This window comes from Tympanuchus pallidicinctus, unplaced genomic scaffold, assembly GCF_026119805.1.
Source record: "Tympanuchus pallidicinctus isolate F22 unplaced genomic scaffold, pur_lepc_1.0 scaffold7, whole genome shotgun sequence".
In the NCBI taxonomy this organism is placed as follows: Eukaryota; Metazoa; Chordata; class Aves; order Galliformes; family Phasianidae; genus Tympanuchus; species Tympanuchus pallidicinctus.
In genome coordinates this window covers 5,277,224-5,303,192 of record NW_026294791.1, presented here as the reverse complement: position 1 = coordinate 5,303,192, position 25,969 = coordinate 5,277,224, and the positions used below count along the sequence as shown (strand labels likewise).

General features: G+C 39.3%; 1 protein-coding gene across 1 annotated transcript in view; it reads right to left on the bottom strand.

The window, feature by feature from the left end:
• The window catches only part of SLC1A7 (solute carrier family 1 member 7), a 43,309-nt gene that overhangs the window by 16,023 nt on the left and 1,317 nt on the right, over window positions 1–25,969 (bottom strand). The window contains exons 3-7 of the mRNA XM_052666646.1: window positions 13,193–13,408; window positions 3,431–3,473; window positions 2,064–2,283; window positions 1,183–1,282; window positions 137–370 (exon numbers count right to left, since the gene is read on the bottom strand). Coding sequence (XP_052522606.1) covers window positions 137–370; window positions 1,183–1,282; window positions 2,064–2,283; window positions 3,431–3,473; window positions 13,193–13,408 — 813 coding nt within the window. The remainder of the gene's footprint in view (window positions 1–136; window positions 371–1,182; window positions 1,283–2,063; window positions 2,284–3,430; window positions 3,474–13,192; window positions 13,409–25,969) is intronic.

Below are 25,969 nucleotides of genomic sequence, written 5' to 3'. Positions count from 1 at the left end.
CTAAGAAAAATCATTTTTGTCCAATATTTTTTCAGGTGAGGGAAAATAATGTAACAAACACCACTGTCAAATGGCTTCCACTCATAGCTTCCAAATGTTGATAAACACATAAACACATACTGAAACTAGATAATACCTGGAGGAGGTGGCCAGAGCAATAAGCAAGGCTTGAAGAATCCCTCTGATAAAGACAATAGGATTCTTCTTGGTGATAAAGAAGTACATCATTGGCAGAATGAACAGGCCGTGCACAACCAGACCGCACACTACAGTAATGGCGTAAAACCCCAGCTTCTTCCCAATGGCTGAAGGGTCATCCATTTCTAAGATTTTACCAGCAATTAGAAACACGATTCCAAATGGAAAGTACCTGAGAAAAAGAAATGCAGTCATTAGCAGGAGATAATTCACTTCCACCAAACAGCTTGAGGGAGAAAACTCCTGAATCCCACTTTCAGTGTAGTAAAAGCACCCACCCATAAGTGACACAGCTGGACTCAGTTGTGTCAGACCAGATGTGCTTAGGCCCTGTCCCACACCTGAGGAGCAGGCCCAAAGCACTATTCCTACTGTTCCTTTAGCTGGGGTAATATTGCTGGTCAGGAATGAACTTAAAATATTTGGGTTCAGAAAAAGGCTCTGACTTTGTAGCTTAAGGTAGGTCATTTACTTGGCAGCTAGGGAATGAGTACCAGGCTCTGCTGTGCTGTTCATACTGATGGAACAGTTGAAAACTGTTAAGTAGATGCTTATGCAGAGAATTATCAATATGCATTAGACATGCTCTTGGACTGCCTGGGCAGAAGACTACCTAGTTTTTGAACGGTGGTGTTCATTGCAGAGACTGCTGAGCTAGCAGGAAGTACATTGGCTGCAGTATAGATCCTGAGGGACCATTAGCTTAACCAAGCTGAAACCAGGTGAGAATTTCTGTGGAGCTGTGCTATAAGGTATGGCAACACTAGCCTGAGGTGCTCCTGCACGTGGGCTGGATGTATTATAATCCACCCAGCTACACTGTGCTGAGTGATATATGGGGTGCCTCTGTTAAAGTGACAGGGCATTCCCACAAAACTAAGGGTTGTTCAGTCTCATTTATTTCCCTTAAAATAGGTTTATGCCTTTTCTGTCAACATTTTTTCTACTCTTTCTAAAAAAAAGCTTACTAAATCTGTTACTTACCAAACAGCAACTGCCACTATCTTCATGACAGATTCATTTAAACATTGACAAAAGCTGACCAAAGGAACACCACTGTTTCCCATTCTTCCCAACATTATACCTGCAAACGTAGACATTTGTGTTTAAATTCTCATGTGCCTTCATGCATACCCCCAGAGCTTTCCCTCCCTGTCATAACTCAAGGTAAACTAAATGGGACATAGCTGGCTGAATATAGATCTTTGTGCGGTAGGAATAGACAATATATCTGAAAGTAAGTAAGTTCAAAGAAGAAATTAGATAGGAGATAAAGAAAACTGTATCAACTTTTTCCTGTAATAATCATCACAACATAACCTTTGTCATCGTGAAGTAGGGCATACTAAGGGAGTGGTTAAAGTCCCTCTTCATAATTCACAAAGATAACATAACATACGTGGCAACAGTGTTTCTTCAGCAAGTGAAACTAAATAAATCAGCTAGAGAGAAGCTCTTCTAGTTCACTGAGATAAGCCACTAGATGGTATTTAAGCACTGGACAATGAAAAAATTAAAACAGTGAAGTTTCAATAAAAGACATGATCCAGAATTTGAGGCTGATTAAACAATATTCCTCTGAAACTCATATCTCTGAGGCTTATTATCTGAACTGTGCTCTTAATAGGGAAGAGATAGTTATATTTTACACTCATAATGTAATAAAATGTGATAAAGAATACATAAGAATGACAGGGAAGACTCCAAGGCAAAAATCAATTTATTGCTTGCTAAGGAAAACTTTAATTCTCCTTGTACCTTGTCTGGTAGTAAGTTTTTCTTGTTGAGGAAACCCAACAGCCCAACCTTTATCTTTTTCTCTTAAATGGATACTTGGATTATTGCAAACCATGTCTGAAACCTACCCATTGTTGCAGAGAATATGACAATCCCTAGCACATTCATGCCATCACTCGTGCCTGGTTCTGATTTGTAAATCACTTCAGGTGGAGGAGTGATGTCCAAGGCAAAATTCTGGACATTGGATCCATTCTCATCTTGAACTCCATATATTATAATGCGATGAGTTGTGCTTTCAGATGATGCTTTGTTGGCTTTAATGATGGGAATACTCTTTGTGCGATACTGAAAGAAAACAAAGGTGTTTTTTTACTATAATATCCCAGCAGAAATTAATAGTTAAAAAGAGACTTCGTAAGTTCTTTGTTAATTAAGGCTGTCTGTTAAGGGGAACAGCATGAAAACAATAACAGCTCCTGAGCCTATGTGTAGAAAATGTTGGATTTTTGGAAAAGCAAAAATCAGAATTTCCTAAAATCAGAGCCTTGTGCAGCAAGCGCGTGATCTGATACAGTTGCTTTAGACATTCCCTTGTATTTCCTTTCCTGCAGGACATAATTGGGAATTACTTCCCAGGTGCTCAATTGCCCTTCTCTTTGCTTCATGGAGTTCCCATTAAATATTCCCACAGATGAAACAAATATAGCCATGCCTCTTGCTTACTCACAACTTTTAGATGAGATTTTCTGGCCAAATTCCAAATTTAGCAATTAAATTCTTCCTAAATACACGATTTTGTTGCTTTAGTTGGATACTGCATTCTGTTCTTCCTTTATGCAGTGGTACAGTGCCCTCTGAGAGCAGAGCAAAGAATAGAATGAAAATGGGGTCCACATATAGATCCCCCAGCACAGCCAGGATTTGTGCTGGCTCCAGTCTGGAAACAGCAGAGCTGTATTATTAGCAAGGCAAGGTCTCTTAACTCATCCTCTATCAGAGAAGTGGCTACTGTATGGCCGACACAGCACAGCACTAATCTGAAGCACTTGCTGCACATTTTGCTACTCAGGCTTGATCCTCAAAAGAGTTTGAGGTTTGTAAAACAGCTAGTTACATGATATCTCAAAACAAAGCTTAGAATCCCATGCTATAGCAAAAATGTAAAATCCTGAAGGTTTCTCTTGATAAAGAAATGGCAAAAAAATGTATCCATGGCCTAACCCACGACACAACTTTGCTCCAGATGGGATCTCCAGGTTGGATCTTTACTGGACTATTAAAATAATTCTGACCTACCAGTTGTAGTCAGGCTGCAAGACTGCTGAGGCTAGTGGAAGTGAACTCATTAATTCTTAAATGCTCAAGGTACTTGTAATATCTGAAGTAATACACAGTATCTACATCTGGATTCTGTTTTAGGAAGACATATCATGTGCATCTTTCTATGATGCTGGCTCACCTTTTCAGTGGTAAAAGAACAATGGCCACTTACCTGCTTGAATGTGGCTTCAACAAGGTTGGCTGGAAACATGTTCCTAGAAATGAACAAATAAAATCAATTCTATGGAACTGAAGGCAATTTCTGTTTACTGGGTCTCAGGTCTATGAGATATTGGTTATTTACCCTTCACAAGGGATGAACGCTGCAGGAGGCTGCTGTACAGATGTGACTGACTCAGCAAGGCACAGCAGGGGGACAGTTTGTCAGAATTCATGTTTCTAAATACTGGAGTGAAACCCAGGAGCTCTAGTTCTAGTTTCTGGCTCCTCCACTGTCTCCATGTTGTAACTGACAATATAAATAGTATAACTCCCTTTCCCATCTAACTGGGGAGAAGAATATGTCTTTATTCTGGATTCTGTCGTGCTTATTTAGATAATGAGCTATTCAAGAGGGAATCAAAGTTCACGGATGTACTCCTGAGATCCCTGGGTGCTGTAATCAACTTTGGGACGTTAGGCACTGCTGCGGGAAGACCTACAAGCAGCAGTATGTCCTGATTAAAAATTAAAATTAAAGTCATTTCATCACTAAACTTCTAAGCAGTGTAGCTTTTGCAGAGGTTTGGTCACAAACAGTTTGCATTTCAAACAGATTATCTGATTCCTGATTGAAAGAATTGAGACTAGAGCTGCATAGTCTCTGCTAACTTTTAGTTTTGTCCTGAGGCTCCAGAACAAAAGACTGACATGAGGCAAACAGTTTCATCTGTGCTGAAGCTGAACTATAGCCCAAAATAATGATCATACACTCAGATCTGCAGTGAAACTGAAATATTTTTAATTCCAAAGTGGACTCTTGTTATTTTTTCTGACTTTATCTCAGACCATAACATTTCACCCAATAATACCTGGAGTTAATTTATAACTTCTGTTTGAACTAGGTTATTGCCTTGTAGAAAGTTATTTAATCCTAATTTGAAATGGAGAGCGCACCCTCTAGAGGCTTCAGAGAGGAATAAATCTTTTTTCCAGCAAAAAAACTGAAAAATCATACATTCCCATGTAGCATTTGGGAATCAACATTTGTATAATTACTCTCAATAGTCCTAACAGAACTGCTTTATTTTCAACAACACCAAGTGTCTGAACCTCAAGCCAAAAGACAGTGGCACACTGTGACCCAAATCTATGTTTTCACATAAACTTATGCAAAGAGAATAATTCCTGAATTCTTCTCAGTTTTCTAACCAACTCAAGCTTCAAGACAACTCTTAAGCATATGTGAAAAGGCTATTGTTATTCTAAGGAGAATTGCTAACTGTGTATATAGTTAAATGCATGCCAGACTGAGACATTTTCCAGATCTGTTTTCCTCTCTGCACCAGCAGCAGATGCGTGCAGCACTGGCTTAGAAAAAAACACATTTATTACTGTTTTAAAGACATGATAATGTCACGTGATGCTTACACCTCGAATTATGAGGCAAAGTCTGTTTCAGTACCATCAGACAGAGCAATTACTACAATCAGAGAATTAATCTTTTCAGAGTAAAGCAGAGGAAGAAGAATTTGAATTACAGGTCAGCAGCATTCTCTAATGATTGAAGCAGAAGACTGAAAATGAGTTGTAGTGTTGGCTCTCTGTGAGAGCAGACAAGCTGAATGAAAGCATCCTTTGCCATCTTGGTAAGGCTGTTGCCTTAGGGCACAGTGATTAATATCAGGTGAGCTCACAATGATGCACAGCACTTCTGGCCCTTTCTCATGCCAGTGGAGGTGAGGCAGCTCAGATGACCTTCCCTTGCCACCTGAAGTGGGATGCTGTGGGATCACAGCATCTCTAAGCTGGGTTGTACACTGGCAATGTCTCCTTACATTTTACCTGTCCTGCTTAAGAGCCCCAGGCATGATGATGGCTGCGTCATGCAGGGACATGAGATTAGAAAGCTCTCCCCACATAATCAACTTGTCCTAAGGTCCAGTTAGCAAGACGTAGTTAAATTAATGCAATTCCCTTGAACACACTATTGTTTAATTAGAATTATTTAGCTTAAGGCACTCATTGTGCAGTGATGTGGTTAGTGACAAGCAGTGCTCGCTACGCTACTGCAAGTCTGACTGCTTTCACTTCTGTAACAGCAGTGCAAAGCACTGAGTTATCTCTGCAAACTTTCCATAAAAGCTGATCATTCTCTGGTTCAAGTGTCAAATCTTTAGCCAAAACAAGACACAGACAACAGCCAGATGTGCATCGCCTTCCTATCAGATGCAGACACAGCCCTTTGCCTGAGCCCCAGGACCTTGGCTGAGGCAGGGGACTAGCTGAAGGACAGCTGGATGGAGCTGGACCTGGGAGAGATGGAGAGGAGGTTTATGGGAGAGGGAGAAGTTTGTTACTGCCCCAGTGTGCCTCATAAGGGAATTCTGCTTCAACACTGTCAGAGTTCATTAATATTAAATGGCACGTTTTTCTGATTTGTGATGATCGGATATGAGGTGCTACGGGATTGCAAAGTGATAACGTAATTATTGTGACATAACCTGCTGTAACCTACTGTGTGAATGTGGATTATTCTGAGGAATGGAATCACACTGAGCAGTCCTGCTTAGGTCTTACATGTCATGTACAAGACAGAGCACTACAAAGAAATATGTATTGCTGATGATTTCCACTTTCTATCTCTGCTTTATAGTCTTAATTAGAAGAATTAAGAACAAACTGAGACTGCTCGAGAAAGGAAATATCATGCAGTTAGTAGCTAGATTAACTGTTAGACAAATTTGTGGAGGATTAAAGCATTTTACTTCTTTATCATTATTTATCCTGCAGGAATTACAACTACCCACATAATTCTGGATCCTGGAATGCTCCCAATAATTTTTAATATATTATGCACTGTGATCCAGTCTTTGAGACACAATTTATCTAGAGAATGGTTGACCCGAATGTGTTTGCCAGAACTTCAGCTTATTTTTTATTTTAAGCTGGTTTACTTGGATTGAAAAAATCCAGTATTAGCCAAAATTTAGTTTTGTTAATTAAAAACACTGAAGGGAGCAATCTGTGGAAGAAAACTCTAATGCACCAAAAACAAATAATAAGAAAGTATGAAACAGCCACAGATACTCAGGAGATGAGAGGGAGCTCATGGATTCAGACAGGCCTCTCGGGAAACATGTGACAAAGCCTTGCTGTAGAGATACACCTTGCTGCAGGTTGATGTTTGTCCTCCTCTCTTCCAGGCATCCAACTTGAAATCAGACCAGCCCTGCCACATCTCTGCTACCTTCACAAGGATGAAGTTATACCCATGTGGATCTGGTATCAGGATCATAAAGTGAAGCTGTCCCTCTACTCAGAACAGGTACTGTCATATGCTGCATTAAAGACACAGTCAGTACTTAAGAAGTAATAATTGTTGCTGCCACCACCTATAAATGCTCTGGTGTTTATTCAATTAAGACAGTTAAGCAGATAAAATATTTCTAGCTTTCCAGTTCCATTTTCTGATTGCTTATAAAATACAGAACACAAAATAAGACTGTGGGAAACAAAGTGATTTAGGATTCATTTCTCTAGCACAACTGATTGTTTCTAACCTCAGGGACACAATTTGGCATTCTTGGCAAAAATAATTTCACACAATAATAGAGAATTATACATAGTGAATAAAAGTGAGGGGTGTGGAACATGTGTACATTTAGGTCTAAGACAAGGATACGACTGTAAAACAGAAACTGAGCAATATGGCTTTTGGTTATATAAAAAAACTAAGAGCTAAATACTATCTGTCCTGAGGAAGAACAGAGGACGCATTTCCCAGAGCATCTTCTGCTTCAGGAATTCTGCCAGACAGAGCAGATGAGTTTAACACAGGTTGAAGGAGTGAACATATATGAAGCATATGAACAATATAAACCTTCTACAGACCAGACTTACTACTGAACCACAGATGACATAGCTGGCCTGTGTTTGCTGTGCTATCAGCATATACAGACGAGTGAACTACTAAACACTTAGTGCATCCTGCTGTGATGCACAGGCTGGTCTATTCTACTAGCAAATTTTGGAATCCTTCCCTTGTTTTTGTATGAGATGAGGATTCAGGCATAAGCATATACCAACAGTTAGAAATATATATGTATGACTAAAGCAACAGGTGTTCTGCAATTATACAGCCATGGAATTTAAAGAAAATCCTGCAGATTTGTAGCGGATGGTGTCTAAGGAGCTGCTCTGAGGGTGCAGCTTGTAATATATGTAAAACTATTTAGCACCTTGACTAATGGACTAATGGGAAGCCTTTTTCCCTCCTCCATTGTCTCCCAGCAATTAATCTAGCCATTAACATTACTCACTCATTTTTGCTCCCTTAACTTTCTGCTCTTTTAGGAAGCTAAATTGTTTTAGAAAATCATTTTTCAGCTCAAGCAATGCTTTGGCAGTGCCCCCAGAACGAGTGCCCTCCTGCTGTCTTCAAAACGTTGCTGACTGCAAGAAGTACGGTAGTGAGACAAATATCAGCACTGCTAGACTATTTTCTTGCTCATGCCTTTATCCAAGCTGTCCATGAAACACAAGTATACAACTATTGGAATAGACAGTTTGATGGCTCCTGGATAACTTCTATTACAAGTAAAAGGCCAAATTCTGGTTATAATTATACTACCGAATGTCTGAAATACTCATTTGGAGTCCTGACCACATCATGTTGATTCAAAGCGCTCGGTTTTTGCAGATCTTTTTAAAGAAGTTAGGCCAGCAGCCACAGGTACAGCAGATGTTTCCTTGATTCAGAACACCCATTCCCTCTGGGGCACTCTGTGCTCTGCAGCAGCAATCTGGTTTTGCTCTCAGACTTTGATGTTATCAGTACCTAATCCCTGCCACACCAGTCTTTGGCTGCAGTCTCCCACGCTGCAGAATTAAAGCCACCTGACTGGGTGCTTTTGCAACATATGTGTCCTGGTAATATTTTACTGGCCTATATTTGTGTTGGGCATAAAGCAGCTTTGGACACTGCTCTCTGTACTGCATTTCTCACATTTGAACTAATGTAGCTTTGCAAGAACATTGTTTTAAGAGTGGGTTTTTTGGTAGTATTCAGTACAGCAAAGGTATGGAGACATTAAAAATGGAGTCTGAGTAGCCTGATGAGAGGACTGCAAAGTTTCCAGTATTCATAGCAGAAGATTGAACAGCACTGTGGTTCCTGTTTACTATAATCTGAAGTCAGGTGTCTCTTCTTTCTCAGTGACATTCCCTTAACCTCAAAGATTCCTTTGTGTTTACTCTCCTGTGTGTGACTTCCATCATCAGCTGTGTAGACTCCTGACTACTGTTACTGTACCACATGAGCCACAAATCCTGCCCTCAGTTGTATAGGAATACATCTGAAATAGCTTCCTGCTGGTGTCAGTGGGCTTCATCAGGGTTTGCACACCTAAAATCAAGGGCAAAATTTATTGCAGCAAGTCTGAACAAGAGACCTATCTCAGGGTCCACGGAAAGTTGCAGACTGCACATAAATAATCATCTCATTTGGACTGAATGGAAGAAAATAGAATGGTTCAGTTGGAAAATGCCTACAAAGACCATCGAGTCCAGCTGCCTGACCGCTTCACGGCTAACCAGAAGTTGAAGCACGTTATGAAGGGCATTATCCAAATGCCTCTTGCACACTGTGCCAACAACCACCTTGCAAGGAAGCCTGTCCTTAGTATCAATCTCACTACCTTGGCTAAAAGCACTGAGCATGCCTTTGCAAAATAAAAGCCTTGAAGTACTATTATTATGATAAAAAGATGCTAGCAGAATGCAAAAATCACTAATCAGAACTCAGGCATTGTGTCGTGCTTGTCTTTTTGCATATCAAGGCTGAACTAATATGGAATCAGTTTGTCAAACACTTAGACATTTTACATGTCCTGAGGTGACGCCGCTGCACGGCATTTCAGTTCCAGTAAGGGATCAGGAGGGTGAACCCCCTTCTCTTGCTTCTTTGAAAAATGAAGTTCTGCACAGCTCTAACAGTGCTATGACTTTCTGAAAAGCTCATTCTTTGGGGTGAAAGCACAAATACACCACATCTTTAGTTCATATAAAAAGCAGCATGACAGGCCCAGCGCATTTGCACTATGGTTTCAGGAAAGCAAATTTATCTAATAAAAAGTGTTCCTTCATTTCAGAAGATGTCCTGGCCAATTTTCAGGAGGATGAGTAATTTATTCCTTTTTGGTGCTGAAGCTTTCCTAATGCAGTTTTAACTCATGGCTCCCATGTGTTGTCTGCTTCAAAGTCCCTCTTCCCAGCATTATTTTCATCATGGAATTATCTTTTTTCCATGTTGCTTTCCTTTTATGACAAATAGGTACCATACATTTAGGGACTTCAGAGCACTTCAGGCTTCTGAGCAGCTTGAACTTCTTAAAAATTAACTAGAAGAGAACATCTGCTCACACACAGTGGTGAACAGTGCTGGCATCAATTCTTCTGTGAGATAAAAGAAATCTGGAAAACTGAAATGATTAAAAAATGCTAGTTTGCCACAGGAGATAGATGAATATTTCTACCATAGGTACATAGTGGCTTTTGGTAAAAGATACTGGAATGTAGCTCAAAGCTATTAAAAAAAAAAATTATTTAATAGTTTAAACTCTGAGTCTTTTAAGGCAATCTTAAATTACTGCCTGCATATACAATTCAGTTTTCAGCTGTAAACTTCTTTAAGTGTGATTCTTGGTTTTGCAGCCTGGACTTCTTTCTAACTACAGCAGATATTGAACTTCTCCTGCCCTGTTTTGAAGACATGGAATTTATATACAAAATAAAATAGGCTTGAGAAGAGAGAAAGGAAATTATTTTAACAGTGCTTGGGATTCCCATGAAAATATAAATCCTCTACTGTGCTTATATTCTCTTCTAGCTATTAATGGCATATTTAAAACAAACAACACAAACAACAACAAAAAAAAACAACTACACAACCCAACAGCACAAATCAAAACAAAGAAAAACCACTTTCAGTTAAAGTGAGCAAGTCTAACTCAATCTCCAGGTACCTGTTTCAAAGTCTATTAAACTGGATGCAGTCCTGAATAACCAGTGGTAAGACCTGCTCTGATTTATCCTTCCAGTAGATAGTGTATGAACTCGTGTTAAGGCATGATTTGATCCTGTCTGTATTCACTGCATTGTTTTATTTGGAGCTTTTGAGCTCAACTAGCTCACAGTATTGTTTTGTGGTGCCCATTTGCACACATGGTAAGCTGTGTATAAAACAGGAAGGTGAACCTCCAGTTTGGCTTGGATTTGTTTCCACAAGTGGATGTTTGTAGTGTTTAATCATTTGCCTTTATCTCATCAGCCAAAATTTGATTCCATTGATGACAACTGCAAACAGCATGATTTAAGTGGCAATGAAATTCACCCACATAAATTTAAGGTATATGAGAATGACAACTGAGCATGGTGGAAATAGTAACTGCCATTGTAAATAGTGCAGTCCTGTGTAACAGATCTTGTTTTACAAACATTCGCCCCCAAGCTCTATGCATTTTCTCTTCTATTTGTAAGGTGGACATAAGTTCTCGAAGAAAACACACAAAATATTTTCAATTGGAAGTTATTCTTGTAAGTGCAGCCCTTTTTCTGTCCCTTTAAACGCTTTCTCTTTCATTTCCTAACTGAAAAAAGGCCACTAAATATTCACTTTTTCTTATATTTGGAAAAAAAGTATAGAGTTAATTTCAATACTTCACATGGAAGAAAGAAAGGCAAAAGTCTGTGTTGATTCACTGCAATTATTTCCATTGAGATGCCCCAAAACCACATTCCTAGAACACGACACTGGTAGCTCTCATAGAAGCTGGGAATATTTCCTCTGGGAAATACTCTATTTTCTGAACGATCCTCAGTGAGGTATTTTTTCCCATATATCTCAGTTCTCCAGCTGTAGGAAAGGAAGATGCCTCTTCCCTACCTCACAGAAGCAATCGCATACATTAAAATTCATAAGGCACCAGGTGTTTTGAAGCTTTAAAGAGAACAAGATGATGATCCTTAGCCTGAGGATTTGTATCTTTAAATATGGATGAAAATAGGATTTCATGAGCTCATACCAGAAATCTTAACTATAATTAAGGCACATTTGTATATCTGTCTCAGCTCAGTAGTAAAGTGGCAGCTAGAGAGAACTAGAGAGAGAACTTTAGAAGGGAGTTCTTTTAGACAGTTCTTTAGAACTGCACCTCCTGCAAAGCTTCAGACTGAAAATGACCATCTGAATTCTTTGTGCTCAGCCAAGATCCTTGCACAATGCCAAGGAAGAGGGGCACAGGCATGAAAGCAAACTAGCTGGTTGAAGGGTATCTTCCAGAAATGGAAAATGTGTTTGATTTAAAGCTAGATCAGAGTAAAACAATAACTCAGATACTTAAGTCCACAACAGCACTAAAGATTTTCATTGCAAAGGCTAAAACTGTGTATATTATGCTGCATTTAGTGGCCTTTCTAAGCTGAATTCAGGAGAATGTCAGCAGGGGCAGATTCACATCCACAGATCACATCCCCCATCTCTGGGAGTTCACTTTTGAATGGAACCTTTTCAAATACTTCTGTTGAGACTTAAAATGGCTGACTTGTGGGTACATTTTCTGAGGCAGTAAATTCAATATGTCAATCAGATTACATATGTCCTGGATGATGTGAGGTTTAGAGCCATTTCAGAATCATGTGGTAGTGTCCTCATTGTGTCACATACACTGGAGGTTTTGTTACTGTTTTTTAACATAACAAATACGTGGGGGAAGCATCACCTGCAAAATAATACTGTATACATGCTACATTATGCTATCACCAGATTCCTCCATATACCATCAGTACTCTAGAAATGTGAACACTGATTAATGTTATAGGTGTTTAGAATGATGATGAAGCTCTGCAGTAGTTCTTTGCCTTATTTATGATTAAACCCATTCCTAAAAGTAGAATCCTCACCGAAAAATTCCAGAAATTCAATTTCTAGCAACATCCTTCCTCTGTTTCCAGCAACATCCTTCCTCTCTGCCAAAAACTCCAAACCTGACAATGTCATATATAACATCACAAGAAATAATAATACATGTCATCATTTCAAAGTGGCTTCATATCTGAAATAAATGAGGGCGAATATGTGTATCACCATGCCAAGATTCATGCACTCCACTTGTACACTTAGCATTCTTTTTTTTTTTTGAAGAATACCAGATGCTTCCTGTGCAAACTTCTGTGCACATGTGCAACTGATACATCGAGAGGAAATGAATGAATTGAGAAGATAAGCCAATCTGGGCCTGAAAAGATGGTCTCCAGCTGTGAATGGAAGTGATTTATCGCTGAGCTGAAGGATCAGCTTTTCCAGCTCAAACCAGCAGATACATCATTACATTTAATCCAGACTTCCACACAGATATTTAGGAGTCTTGCAATTGACTTCAGCAGAGCCAGGATTTCACCCGTAATGTTTATCTAGGCTGAAAGCCCACTCCCCACAGTTGTGTTATTATTTATTTATTTAGTGAATGTGGTTATTTCTGTAGTGGAAGAATAAAAACCATCAGTATAGACTCAGGGTAGAAAGACAGTGCAGCTGTGGATGGTTTTTAGCATAGCAAAAAGGGAGTGAGCGGCTCATAGTCCTGTCATAGTTGATGTCTGTGCAAAACTGTGAAGACTTTAAGGTTTAAGACCTTGTCCTCAGGCCACAGCTCCTCCTCAGGCATTTATGTACAAAACACTGTCTCCAGAAACCAGGAAGAATGAATGTAGTTACCGGATTAAGTCCAGCAGTGCATCTGCAGAGCTCATGATGGGCTTTCCACCCTCCTCAGTGCTCTCCTTCTGTGCGGCCCCACCAGGATGAATGATGGAGACCATAATTATTCCCACAATCACAGCCACAAATGTTGTCCACAGGTAATAAGTGACGGTTATGATACCCAATCGACTGGAAGTCTTGGCATCCAGGGCTGCTAGCCCAGACATTAAGCTGTGAAAAGAAAACACAAAATACATGGCACCTTATGCATAACATCAATGCAACAGAAAGCCTAATTTCCTATTATTCCATTTGCATCTTACGAGATCACCTTCATATCAGTGCTTTCAGAAGCTTGCAGTAATACAAAGCTGTAGCCTGCGCATCTTACAAGATGTTTCCTTTGTGCCATATCAGATCCTGGTTTCCTGAAGGAACTTGCAAGCTCAGGCTGCACACATGGCAACCAAATCCTACTGACTGCTCCCTGAAGATTGAGGGACAGTTTTACACAACCTTATGTTTGATGGCCCAGTTCACAGGAGTCATAGCAATAATCAGCCAGGCAAACTTAGGCATGAAAGCCTACACATAACTTCACAGAACTGTAGAATAAGTGATTGGAAGGGACCTGTGAAAGAAATCTGATCAGCCCTTTCATTCCTTCCCATGTGAAGAAAGACCATAACTTCAAAGTTAAAAATACTTACGGGCAAGTTTGACATACGGTGCATTTTTCACCTAAAAGAACAACAAAAACCCTTTTCCTTTTTTCTAAACCCATACACACCACAATAGATTTTTGCTTCAGTAGGGGTCGTGCTGGGGAACAGACAGGCTCTGTAACTGCACTGTAAGCAGACGAGACTCCTTTGTGAGCCAGTAAAGCATCTCAAGAAAATGCTGTGGTGATCTCAACCTCTTATTTCCCCTTTGGCTCTTCCCACAACTGCCAGAAGATGGTCAGAGGCCTCACAAAGCTTGTCTCTGCCATGCTATGTAACTATCTGCCATGTAGTTTCACCCCCACTAACCCTATTTTACAGGCAAATTAAGGCTCTGCTTGATGCCTGAACTTGCCCTTGCTGCTCTAGCATAGACCCTGCTACTGCTTCCCAGTAATCAGAGACTGAGATGTGAGTTTCCAATCACACCTGTGTTGCCTGGGGCTTTACATTAAGATTTAGCTTTGAATAATCTGATGTAAACTCTTCTAAACATGCATCTCTGGAAAACTAAAGTTGAAATAAAATATTACATTTACTATTTGATGTGACCCCGCTGCCCAGATTTATCATAAAGGCAGAACAGATTATCAAGCTTTTCCTGATAAATAGTGATGTACTAAGCTGCATCTCCTTGAATGAGACCTTCTTGACCTCACTCTACTCATTGAGGTTGTCTAGAGCCAATACTAAAGTGCAGCTTACCCTTTATAGTACATTTAATGAAATCAAATGGATGGGGTTTAGTGCTCAGGTTCCTGCTCTCCACTAGATTAATTAAGAAAATGCATTGCTTTTCTGCATCGCCACAGTTTTTGTTAATGCTACAGGAGCAAGGGAAAATGCTGCCTGCACTGTGATACGATCATTTAGAAAATGACCATCTTGATCTCTCTCATTTTTGTAGCCATTTTCTTCCTTCTCTTTGAACATTTTGATAAAAATTCCACCATTCTTTTTGCCTGTGAAGCTCTGTTTACAAACACAACACTACATACTAAAAATGAAAAACAGTAGCAGCAATGATACTTCCTTGGAAGACTCGATATTCCAAAGCACTGATTTCAATGTTGTACGTGTCTCAGAATAAACTAGCTGGATGTTTTCCCCAGTAATTATTTTAAGTGTCCATCATAGGTATATTATGCAAGGAAACTAACACAAGTGGTACGAAAGCCTTGACTGGGCAGATCTGCAACTATTGGGTAGGATGCCACGTAGAGAGGGGAGAAGGAGTACAGGTTTTTTTTCTGGTGCTGTCCTGAAGCCATTATCTCTGTGGGAAAGACAGTCCTTGATGTCACCTGTGTTGTGTTTGCTCTGCAGAGCAGTGGGAGATAACTGCTGCACACGGTGCTTGAACCGTCATGGCTATTCACCTGGGAAGCGTGTCCAGGAGAACTGAAGGCAGAACCTCCTAATTAAGCACTTCAGTGGGTCATGTGCATTTGGGGGTGCCACCTCAGCTAGATCTGGAGAATGATGTGCAGCTAGAATCTAATCAGACATTGGCTCGTAGGTGGCAAATCCTGAGGGGGCTAATAATGAGATTGCTCTGTCTTGGGGATATTCATTAACAAGATCATCATCTGTAATGAGATTATCCTGTCACCAGATAAAGTCATGCTTGCTTCATGCTGTGATGAGAAAGTTCTCAAAAGTAATTAACTATGGAGATGCAACAGGAGAAACTGTGGTGCGATGAAGCTTGAATCAAAGTCTGGGTTCAAATAAAGCTGCGTGTTATTCATGGCCTGCAAAGTTCAGTTTGAAGAAGGAACCAGTGGAAGCAGTTTTAGGAAGGCTGTATCCAGGATCCAGGAGCATCAGTGAACATTTTAAGCAATTGCTCAGACTAATTTTCAGGAAGAAATGTCTGTAAATAGTCAGAGACTGTAGTCACTCATTAAGCTTTTCATTTGACTTCATACATTTGATGTCAGAAGAAACAGAACAGAAGGCACCAAGATGAGCAGACATCACAGTTATTGTATGGAATAAGGAATTCAGAAGGAGTAGCTTCCTACGATCACTGGTCATGTTCAGGTTTTACCTTTAAAACTAATGTTCATTAGACACTCTTGGCTATATTGCTACCCTTGCCAACAGCAGCCCAAGCATCTTCTATGACTGAACAAAGATGTTTCTGTGCCCTTCAGAACCAGACTCTTAAGAAACACAAATGAATGAAAACCAGGATACTTTAAATTCTTATAAATCCTGAGAATCTGATTAGGCTTGGAATAGCAGGGCAGATTTTTGATTTATAGGTTAAAATCACCTGACTTCCCATGTATTTAAGTAGCTTCTACAAATACGCTTCATGCATAGCTTCCGTAATATGATTGCCAAGTAGACAAGAAAGGAATAACACAATGAAAACCAACCTGCAGCTTTTCTGAGTAATTACGATATTTCTCACTCATTTATTCAGTCTGGCCAAAATCAAAACAAGAAAAAAAGTTCTTACAATTTCATATTTAGGGACCATTTCTTAGTTTGTATTGAAAAACATACAATGTCAAGTTTAAGGCCTCCAAAATACATTTGAATTAGTTTTGGATGAAATATTAAACCTCGTAGAGCAGGATGTAAATGAAATCTGATTTCTATGATTTAAAAGGTTTTCTTGCACCTTGCTTTGAAACATCTGGTACTGGATGTAATAACAGGCATCAAAACAAACGAAGCAGCCCCACGACCTCTTTATTTCCTGCGTAGGTTGTTCCAGCCACATGTGAAAACGATCCTTCTGTGTTGTTCTTTTTTCTGCTGACTAGAAGAGCCTGCTGTTTTATTCTGTGATCTTGTTCGTCCAGCAGATCCTGGATGAAATTGTGTATGCTCAGAGATTATGCACAATTTAGAACAATAACCTCCAGATTTGTTCTATGTCCTATACATCTGTGTACATATCTGCCCTATGGTCCTTGGATTTCTGTGGCTTTCAAGCCTCTTCAAAGTTGTGTTTAATAACCTTCAGATCTCTTTGTGATATAAAACTGATGCTTCATGGTATTTGCAGGAAGAGATTCTTCTTTAAATTTTATACTTCTTTTCTTAGCAAGTAAAAAATGTCCAGTTTGTTTTGCTTATTTATTTACTTATTTATTTATTTAACTAAGACTTGGGCAATTCTAAATCTACTCTGCTTTGTTTTCAGTAAATAAGTTGTTTCCATTCAGCCAAATCTGTCTAATCTCCTCTACTTTCATTTTTATTGGAGAAAGAGTCAGGAAGGCAATGAATAAGATGGTAGCAGTTTGTTCAGAAGCTGGATGTTGAAAACCATTTAAAAAATTTATTTACTTGCAGCATTTTAGTGGGGTTGATATTTAAGGCTTAATTATTTCTTTAAGACTTCAATTGTTTAATTGTTTGCTGTCAGTAAAAAAGCTCAAATAAACAACAAAACTAGAATGGCTTGATTAATTTTTTTTTATTTTGAGGGAAAAGTCTCCATATGATTTATGAAATGTTACAATAAATCACGTCTTTATTGGATCTTTGTTGAGGGAGAACAGTGAGGAGGATCAGTGGAAGATCCAGTGAAACTTAGATGAAGCTCTTAGAGGGAAGCTCGAAGGGAAAAGGAAGATGTCTGTATCTCCAGAAATTATTTTAAATGTGACTAAATAAAAACACAAGGTCAGTTACTATATTGTTTTAAACACTGGTAACAGTACAAGCAAATGGAACTATTAAATACTATGTTTCATGTCTGCTTGGAGAGAAATCTGTGTAAAACACCAAAAATTATTCTAACAGGCTTTAAATAATGAGGAAGGGAATTCTTTCAATATCTTGGAAATCTAATTAGCCCCTGCAAACAATTAGCTAAACTCTTGTGAGCATCTCTAGGCTTTTTCTGGTCGTCACTGATAAGCATCAGAGTATTTATGAAGTATTTTATTTACGTACAAAAACAAAACTTTCTATTCTCTCTGCCATTCTCTTCTTTTTTTATCTGTTGCCTTCTGATAAAAAGCAATTTTTTTACTTCCATCAAGACCAAAACCTGTCCCCAGAAATGGGAAATACAAGGAGCTGCAGTAAAGACTCCATTCTGCTTGTTTATTTTGTCTTCCTCGCCACCAGAAGCCATCTGGATGTTGCTTTGAAATAGATGGATTATGGATGAAGTTATCAGAAAGGATTAGTGTGATTAGAAAGACATTAATCCTGTCAAGAAGTAATGGTCAAGTATTAAACACAAGCAGTTGGTCCTACAATCATGTTTGTTTTCATTCATCCCATTCCCACTCTCCCATTCTCATTTTCTAATTGCATGCCATAGAAAAGACCTGGCTAAGCAATTTCTGCCAGTGAGGCTGGGAAGCTCCTCTAACAGCTACATTAGAGGGGATTATATTACAGTCAAGCATCATGAAAGTGAAGTGCAGGCTCCACTAATGCTGCTCCACTGGGCAGGCAGGCTGTCTTGTAGCTTTATGTCAAGGGCAGTGCCTTTAACTTTCAACATGGTAATAATCTCCATTTCCACTGCTCAAGCCATTTACTCATCTTAAAATGCTTCACTAATATAAAAATCTATCATACAGAAAGGCACTATTTATCTTCTACAGACAAGGAAACAGCAAAATTAAGGCACTTATTTAAAGACAAATAATTTGTAGTGGAAATTGGCAGCCTGAAGCTATCTCTGTACTGTCATGGACCATCCACACTTCCCTCATTGGTGACCTGGCTGTTTCATTTCCATGGAGGTACCACTTATAGAGAAACATCTTGCAACAATGAAAATAAGACACTTCACAGTAATGACAGAAAGAAATAAGGAACCTTCTCTGATTCTTCCTACAGTTTGATGCTTGATACTGCTCTTAGTCTCCAGTAAAGTTGAAATGATTTTAGTAGCAGGGATCAGAATGACTTTTTCTTTCCAGGATATTCTGCCCTTTTTCTAACATGATGGAATACCAACAGAGCTAGGTGCTGCTATGACTGTGACAGACATGTCTGCTGCTGACAACATACACCACAGAGACAGTGGTACTGGTGGGAAGACCGAAGTCATTTCTGCTTTACCTGCATTGTCTTCTTTTACTTAAAGTGACATCAGTTTTTTATCTCCAGATGTCATATCACACTGCACAGGAAAAAACGCCTCCTGTTCAGACATGCACAAACACACTAGTTGGCACATCTATCAGTCTCTACCTGTATACATGTCACAGAAAAATCACAGAATCACACTATCGCAGAATCGTAGGAGTTGTAAGGGACCTTTGGGACCTAAAGCATGTTCCCCAGAGGAGGAAAATGTCCAGGCATGTTTTGTCACTGGTAGCTATTTTGCTAAAGACAGTGGTATCTCAAAGGTGTCAAGCATGATAGAAAATCTTGCCCTCTGTCTTCAAAAAGCAAATAAAGATGTCAGAAAATCAAGCTGTCTGCAATATGCTATTTGCAGTAACTATGTTTAATTATACTGCTAGGCTTCAAGAAAAGAAACTGAAGCTAATAAATCTACATTTCTAGCTAATCATGACATCCATTTTTTTGAGCAGGAAATCAAATAATGCACTGTACTTTATTAGTGTGCTACAGGGAATCTGTTCTTACAAACTAATGCAGAACAGGCAGGACTTTGCTCAGCACACAATGAACATCAATGTCCAATGGCTGTTCTGCCACTACTTCCTCTCCAGTAATCCAACACACGAAGCCAAAGTGACAATCTGTGAATGCTAGAAGGAACAAAGAGTAACTTTTGATCACTGACTGATGAAGAAGACCTGAGACAATATATTATAGCACACGCAGAATTCAGGCCGGCAGGTTGACTTTAGCTGTTCTGATAAAACATTTCCTAAATTCAGAAGTTGGGATGCAAATAAAAATAAATTATCTGTGAAGTATGGATGTGAAGCTTCCATCTAGGGAAAGAGCCAAGAAACTCAATGATACTTGATTTTCTGGTCAGACAGTTCTTTCAACTATTTTTAGATAAAGAAAACACCAGAAGGATTTGGAATACAAATCCCAATTATAAAAAAGTCAGATTTATTCAACTGTTTATTGTTCACACATGGCTCCATCCTAAGGAAACAGAAGGATTTTAGCCAGCTCCTCAAACTTCACATGTCACTGCCATTTCTTTGCAAGACATAAACTATTTCATACTAAGAAGACTGCAGAAGAATTCTGGTCACAAACTATTTGAATCCCATTTGTAAAATCTATCAGTGCTCTCCACACTCATTCACTTTGTGACTCCAGATGTCTGCTGCACATCGTTACATCCCTACTGATACTGCCTAAATAATTTGTATGGAACTGGTCCAACTTTGTCATTATGACATGAAAAACTCTGCAGTATGTCATTTTTCACTGAAAACAGTTTGTGCCAGTTAAAAAAAAAACAGCAGAAAACCACCATCCCTGGATGTGTTTAAAAACCGTTTGGATGTGGTGCTCAGGGACGCGATTTAGTGGAGGACTGTTAGAGTTAGGGGGGCATGGTTAGGTGGCAGTTGGACTTGATCTGTAAGGTCTTTTCCAACCTTAGTGATTCTATGATTCAATTATTCTATTGGATCTGACTACTAAATATGATATCTCTAAATACATGTAGCTACAAGAAAATGTTAGTTTGTAATCATAGAATCATAGAATCACCAAGGTTGGAAAAGACCTAAAAGATCACCCAGTCCAACCGTTCACCCATTCCCAATAGCTCCTACTAAACCATGTCCCTCAAAATAATGTACTGAAACCTTTGAAAATATATGAGGCATGGAGAGAGGATTCATAAGGTCTCCTAAGAACGTAGAATCACATTTTCCTCTACAAGCTCATGCTTAAACCATAAAGCACCATCTGGAGAACTTTTGGGGTGACCTGTGATCAGTTCTGCAATGCAATAGAGATATGGGTAATTTAAAGTAGTTACTGGTGTTTGGTGAGCTTCCTCTCTGATCAATTCTTACCTTTGAGTAGAACTTCCCATTCACTTTCATTCAAGTACAGTTCTGCTTTTCATTTGAAAACTTTACACATTTCCTTAAGTTCTCTCCTTAAAACTCTCGTCTCTAGATTAATTCTCTCCACAGTAAAACTGCAGATAACATATCTAGGAAAGGGCTAACACCTTATTCTCACCAGGGTGAAATTTATTAGTGTTGTTATTTCTATTACAGTGATACACACAACAGGTGATTCAGAAATGGGATGATACACATGCTTTATGTTACCATTCAAGTATTCTCAGATTTTCCCACACTAACCCAACAGAATGTTCCTTCTCTTCTGCTGGGTAGTCCTGTTCCTGAGTGCCAGTATTTTTCTATTGCACTTCATTAAGCCCCAGAGCCCAGCTTGGCCACTGCCTAAGCATAGCAACAGTGACTGATATTTAGCAAAGAATGATTAGAGGCAATAGTTTAACTCATACACAGCAGAGAAGACCCAAACCAGAATGGACCAGAAGTTCATACTGTCTATCCTTTCCTGTTCAATTTTCAGTTCCAAGAAAGGATTAAAAGAAATAGCACTGAACATACTATCATTCATACCAAACCAGTACTTTTGTGTGAATGAATTTTAGCTAGCTTTTTGGTTTAAATTTAATGATAGATTAAAAAAAAAAAAAGAGATAATTTCATCATCTTGTAGAGATTTGTATCTCCCTTATGAATGGACATGATGTTGGCTACATCAGTCACAGATTCATATTCATGGTAGAAATTTTAGATTGCAAAATTCAGTTCCGGCCTCTGAGTGATCAGGTCAAATTTTTTATCCCTAGCAAACTGTAAACTTAAGTAGTAAAACAGACAAATTCCAGTCTGTGGTGTATTATCAGTTTCATCTTCAGATAACAGCAAGCAAAACAGTCCACAGCACAATTTTCCCAAGCCCCCGGCCTGTCTCACAGCATCACTAAACCCTGAACTCTCAGAGAATATTCTGTTGCAAGAAGTTATTCAGGGTACATCTACCCAGGCAACTGCAGACAGATGTGGACATGCTCTGTTTTCAGCCTGAGCTGCCAAGACCGGTCCGGAAGCCATGGAGCCACAGCAGCTCTTCACACACAGGCCTGGGAGCAAAGCCACGCTGATGCGGCTCTGTGGCTTCCGGCTCAGAGCTGGTGCAGGTCTGCTTGGCTCATGGGCCGAGTGAGCTCACATCTGCCTGCACCCAGCGTGTCTCCACATCTTACAAAGTCCATCCACACAGCTGTCAGCTCTTCAAGTATAGCTAACAGGTTCCGGTATGGAGCAGTAGAGCTGAACAAGAACAGAATTCCATAAATCAGTAAGAGCAATATTTTTCATTAGTGGGATGTTAAAATGCCAGTGGTTTCCCCTAATCAAATAACTGAAAAAAAAATCATGTATATATATATATATATATATATATATATCTACACATATACATATGGGTAAAAGAATACTATGATGGAGTAATTTCCTAACTAAATGACCCACTCAGGGATCTGAGCAGAAGGATAAGGGATTACCAGAACTGATGGCATCATGGACAGGAATCCCCTTAAAGACAGACAGTTCTATATTTAGCATATCATATTTAATTCAACCAACAAAAGCCCAAAAGTATCAAACATTTATTACTACCCCTAAATGAACCTTTAAAATAAATGTAATTTTTATTAGCATCTGCTTGAATTAGGAACAGTACACTTAAAGGACAGAGCTTTACTTTTTCTAAAAAATCCAGGTCAAATCAGTTATTTAGGTGTGACTGTAAAGGGAACAATCTTTCCTTAATCAATTCTGCACAAAAAAAAAGGATCAAATCTCTGCTACACAATGTTTCTTAATTATAAAAAAAAATGGTTATTATTAAATAAATTTAAAATCTAATAATTATTCTGAGATCAGAACAAGATGATTAAGTTCCTGTAAGGCCTGTGAAACTATACATCTGGATATAGAGAAAAAAATAATCTGTTCACTTCTAGTGTTATCTGGACATAATACCCACAGGCTGCAAGCCTTGGTCTTCCTAAGCCTGCCTTCCCCAGACCCTGGGCACAAGGGCAGAGATGCTCAGCAGGGAGTGGCACCACGAGAGTTATTGCACTGCAATGGTCAGAGTGCCAGACCTGCACACAGCCAGCCCCTGTGCCGGCCACTGCTGGCACTGGGAGTGTTTGCTTTAGCAAATTGAAGATGCTGTTGATGGGAAAAATGGGTGTTTGTTTCTTTCTCAGTCTTTGTTTAGTGTAGAGTACAAAGACATTGGCATTAGATTTAAATTTCGAGCACTCAAAACTTGAGAAACTGAAGTGATAAGCAAATATTTCTGATATTCAATTTGTCCTGAAAGCAATACTGCAGGTGAAGGATAGATGTGGGGGGAAGGGAAGCCGAGGAGGGGGGGAAGAGCTTTTTGTTAACTATATTGAGCAAGAGATTTTCTGGTAGGTAACACTCCTAGGAAAAGCCTCAAAGGCCTCCAGATGTGCTACTACTGCACTGGAGCGGCTGCAAACACTCCACTAACAGCTCGTGGTTCCTGGCTCTTCCAGACAGAGCCATCTCCTGGCTGAAGTGAGGAAATTCATTATCTGGAGACAAGGCTGGTTAACAAACCAGCTCATCAGCAGATCATAGCTAAAGACCCATGCTTTTTTAAACACATCAGAGCACTCTGGGCAGGATGCACTGAGATCCACCTCTGTCACTGCTGTGAATGTGCCTGTTTGAAAACCTGAGATATTTGCTGAAACCTTTTGGATATATAAAACACACTATTTGCACTGCAGTAATCAGCAGAAGAGAATCGAGGCCTCTGTCCCAAAAAGAATCAGAGAACTTCAGGTCTGCAGATGATCTTTCAGCTTTGTTCAGTCTAAGACAGCGTTATGTGTTCAACCGTGAATTCATGTTTGGCTTCTACTCTCTCTCAGCTCTCTTGTTATTCCCATTTCCAGTATTAAAAATAGTATCCTGTGTTTGTTTATACCTGTAAGAAACACTGTGCATCTGGTAACTGCAGGGTCTAAAATCTGATCTTGTAGCAAATATTCCTAGGGCAGATACAAACTCTGTCAAACTATTTATCTTTCTTTATGTTGTTTGTGTAGCTATTGCTATGCAGCTACCTGTTCTCACCACAGCAAATTCTGTACATCACGAGCTTACAGGGATGAGCAGGGCTAAAACTCTGAGCAAAGGATGGGAACAAGCAAAATATACTTCTTTTAGAGCATTGTATGATGCTATAAAGCTTGTTATGTAACCAGATAACTGAAATAATATCAACTTCCATCCTTAATGAAGGCCCACATCAAGCCAACCCCAAAAACTCACGTTGGGCTCAAACTGGCTGGCTAGTTCTACTGGCAGTTGCTTTTCAAGACTTATGTGTATCCAGAAAAACAAAAAGTAAAACCACAGGTGGCAGGAACCATCAGAAAGAGCCACGAGAGCACTTCCAGGTGCTGTGACGTAAGTGCATGAGCTAAGGAACAACACAGTGAAGAAACAATCTCCTGATGTTTGACTGATTTCTCCTGCAGGAACAAACTTTTAAAATAAATACAGTTCAGAGATTCCTGAGTATCTCTCCTTTCTAAGAGAAACTGCATGCCAAGTTCCCATTTTAACTATCAGGTCACAAGGACAGCACAATTTTTCAGCCACTTCTATATGAACTGGATTTGAGCTAGTGACCAGTAAGTGCGAGATTTTCTAGTCTTGTCAATCTTCCGAACCACACACGTGGTTCAGGACTGCATAAAACAAACAAACAAAATGGATGTACAAGAATGTAACTACATCTGGACTGTTTTTTGTTTGCAGAACCGCCTGAAATTTCAGAAAGGGTTAGTTTGTTATAGGGGGAGTGAGACTCATGCTGTCCTACAAGAAAAGCTAATCCCTTTTAAGTTCTCTTCTTTAAGTTACTTCTCTCCCTTCCTTAAAAAACTGAATTCATCAATTCTGAGTACGGCTCAGAGATTCCCTGCTGACAGATCCATAGGTAACCTATAGCAACTGCAGCCTGTGTCAGACAGCTCTTTTGCACCGTGCTGCTTCTCCTCCCAGCACATCAAAACGCACAAGGGAATCTAAAGAACAAAACATTTTAGGGAAGGCATGCGACTCTACTCTCTTCTATCCTTAGCACATCACTTCCTCATGCTACATTGATGTTTTCCTGGGAAAACTCTCCTTCCATCTCTCCAAAAAAATCTTTTATCATGCACTGATGTTTTCTAGCAGTGTGGGACACAACCAGTTATGAGTCTATGGTCATGTTGTCCGTGTTAGACATGCAAGGACACGAATTGGCTTCATTCTGTGAAAAACCATGGGAAGTGAGATGCAAAGGTGGCATTTAAGAATAAAATTAGTGCTGGATTTGTGTTTTAACTCTCAGTGTTTTCCTAAGTCTAGGAAAACATCTTTCTCTTAAAATGAAAGATGAGTTTTTGACATATCTATTATGTTCCAGAAGCTGAGGCTTCAAGGAAAGGCACCAAATATTACAAGATCTGTTAAGGTAAAGTTAGCTTTGCTACTCTTCATGTCTCCTCTCAGCACTGTGTACATGAGAGGGCTTTTGTCCATCTTACTGGTTTGGTTGTTACTGTAATCAGCTGGAAGACATAAATTTAAAGGGGAGAAAAGCTTTCCAAAGGCAGCCAGTTGAGCATCCTGAGCATTGGGATCTAGATCATTTACTCTGGCACCAGCAAGGTGGCACCATTCAAGCTTCCACCTTTAATGTATTAAGAAACCACTTTCACTTCTACCTGAAGCCAGGCATACATCAGTAACTCACTGGACATATGTTTTTTTTTTCCCAGTATTTCTCTCTCTGCAGCAGATTTCTCAAAGCACTGCAAAAGATTACAAACTAAATATGCTTTTTCATCTTCTTTGTGTGGTGCATTATTTCAATTGTTTAAATTTAAGGTAGACTTTTTGGTATGGTGGGGTAAATGTTTTCCAAACACTTAACTTCTATTTCTATAGTACCTGTATGAAGTATTAGAGAAATGTTCCTACTGATTAAAAAAGATGGTCATAGCTCTACTTTAAATCTTAATGTGCAGCAGTTCCTGGCT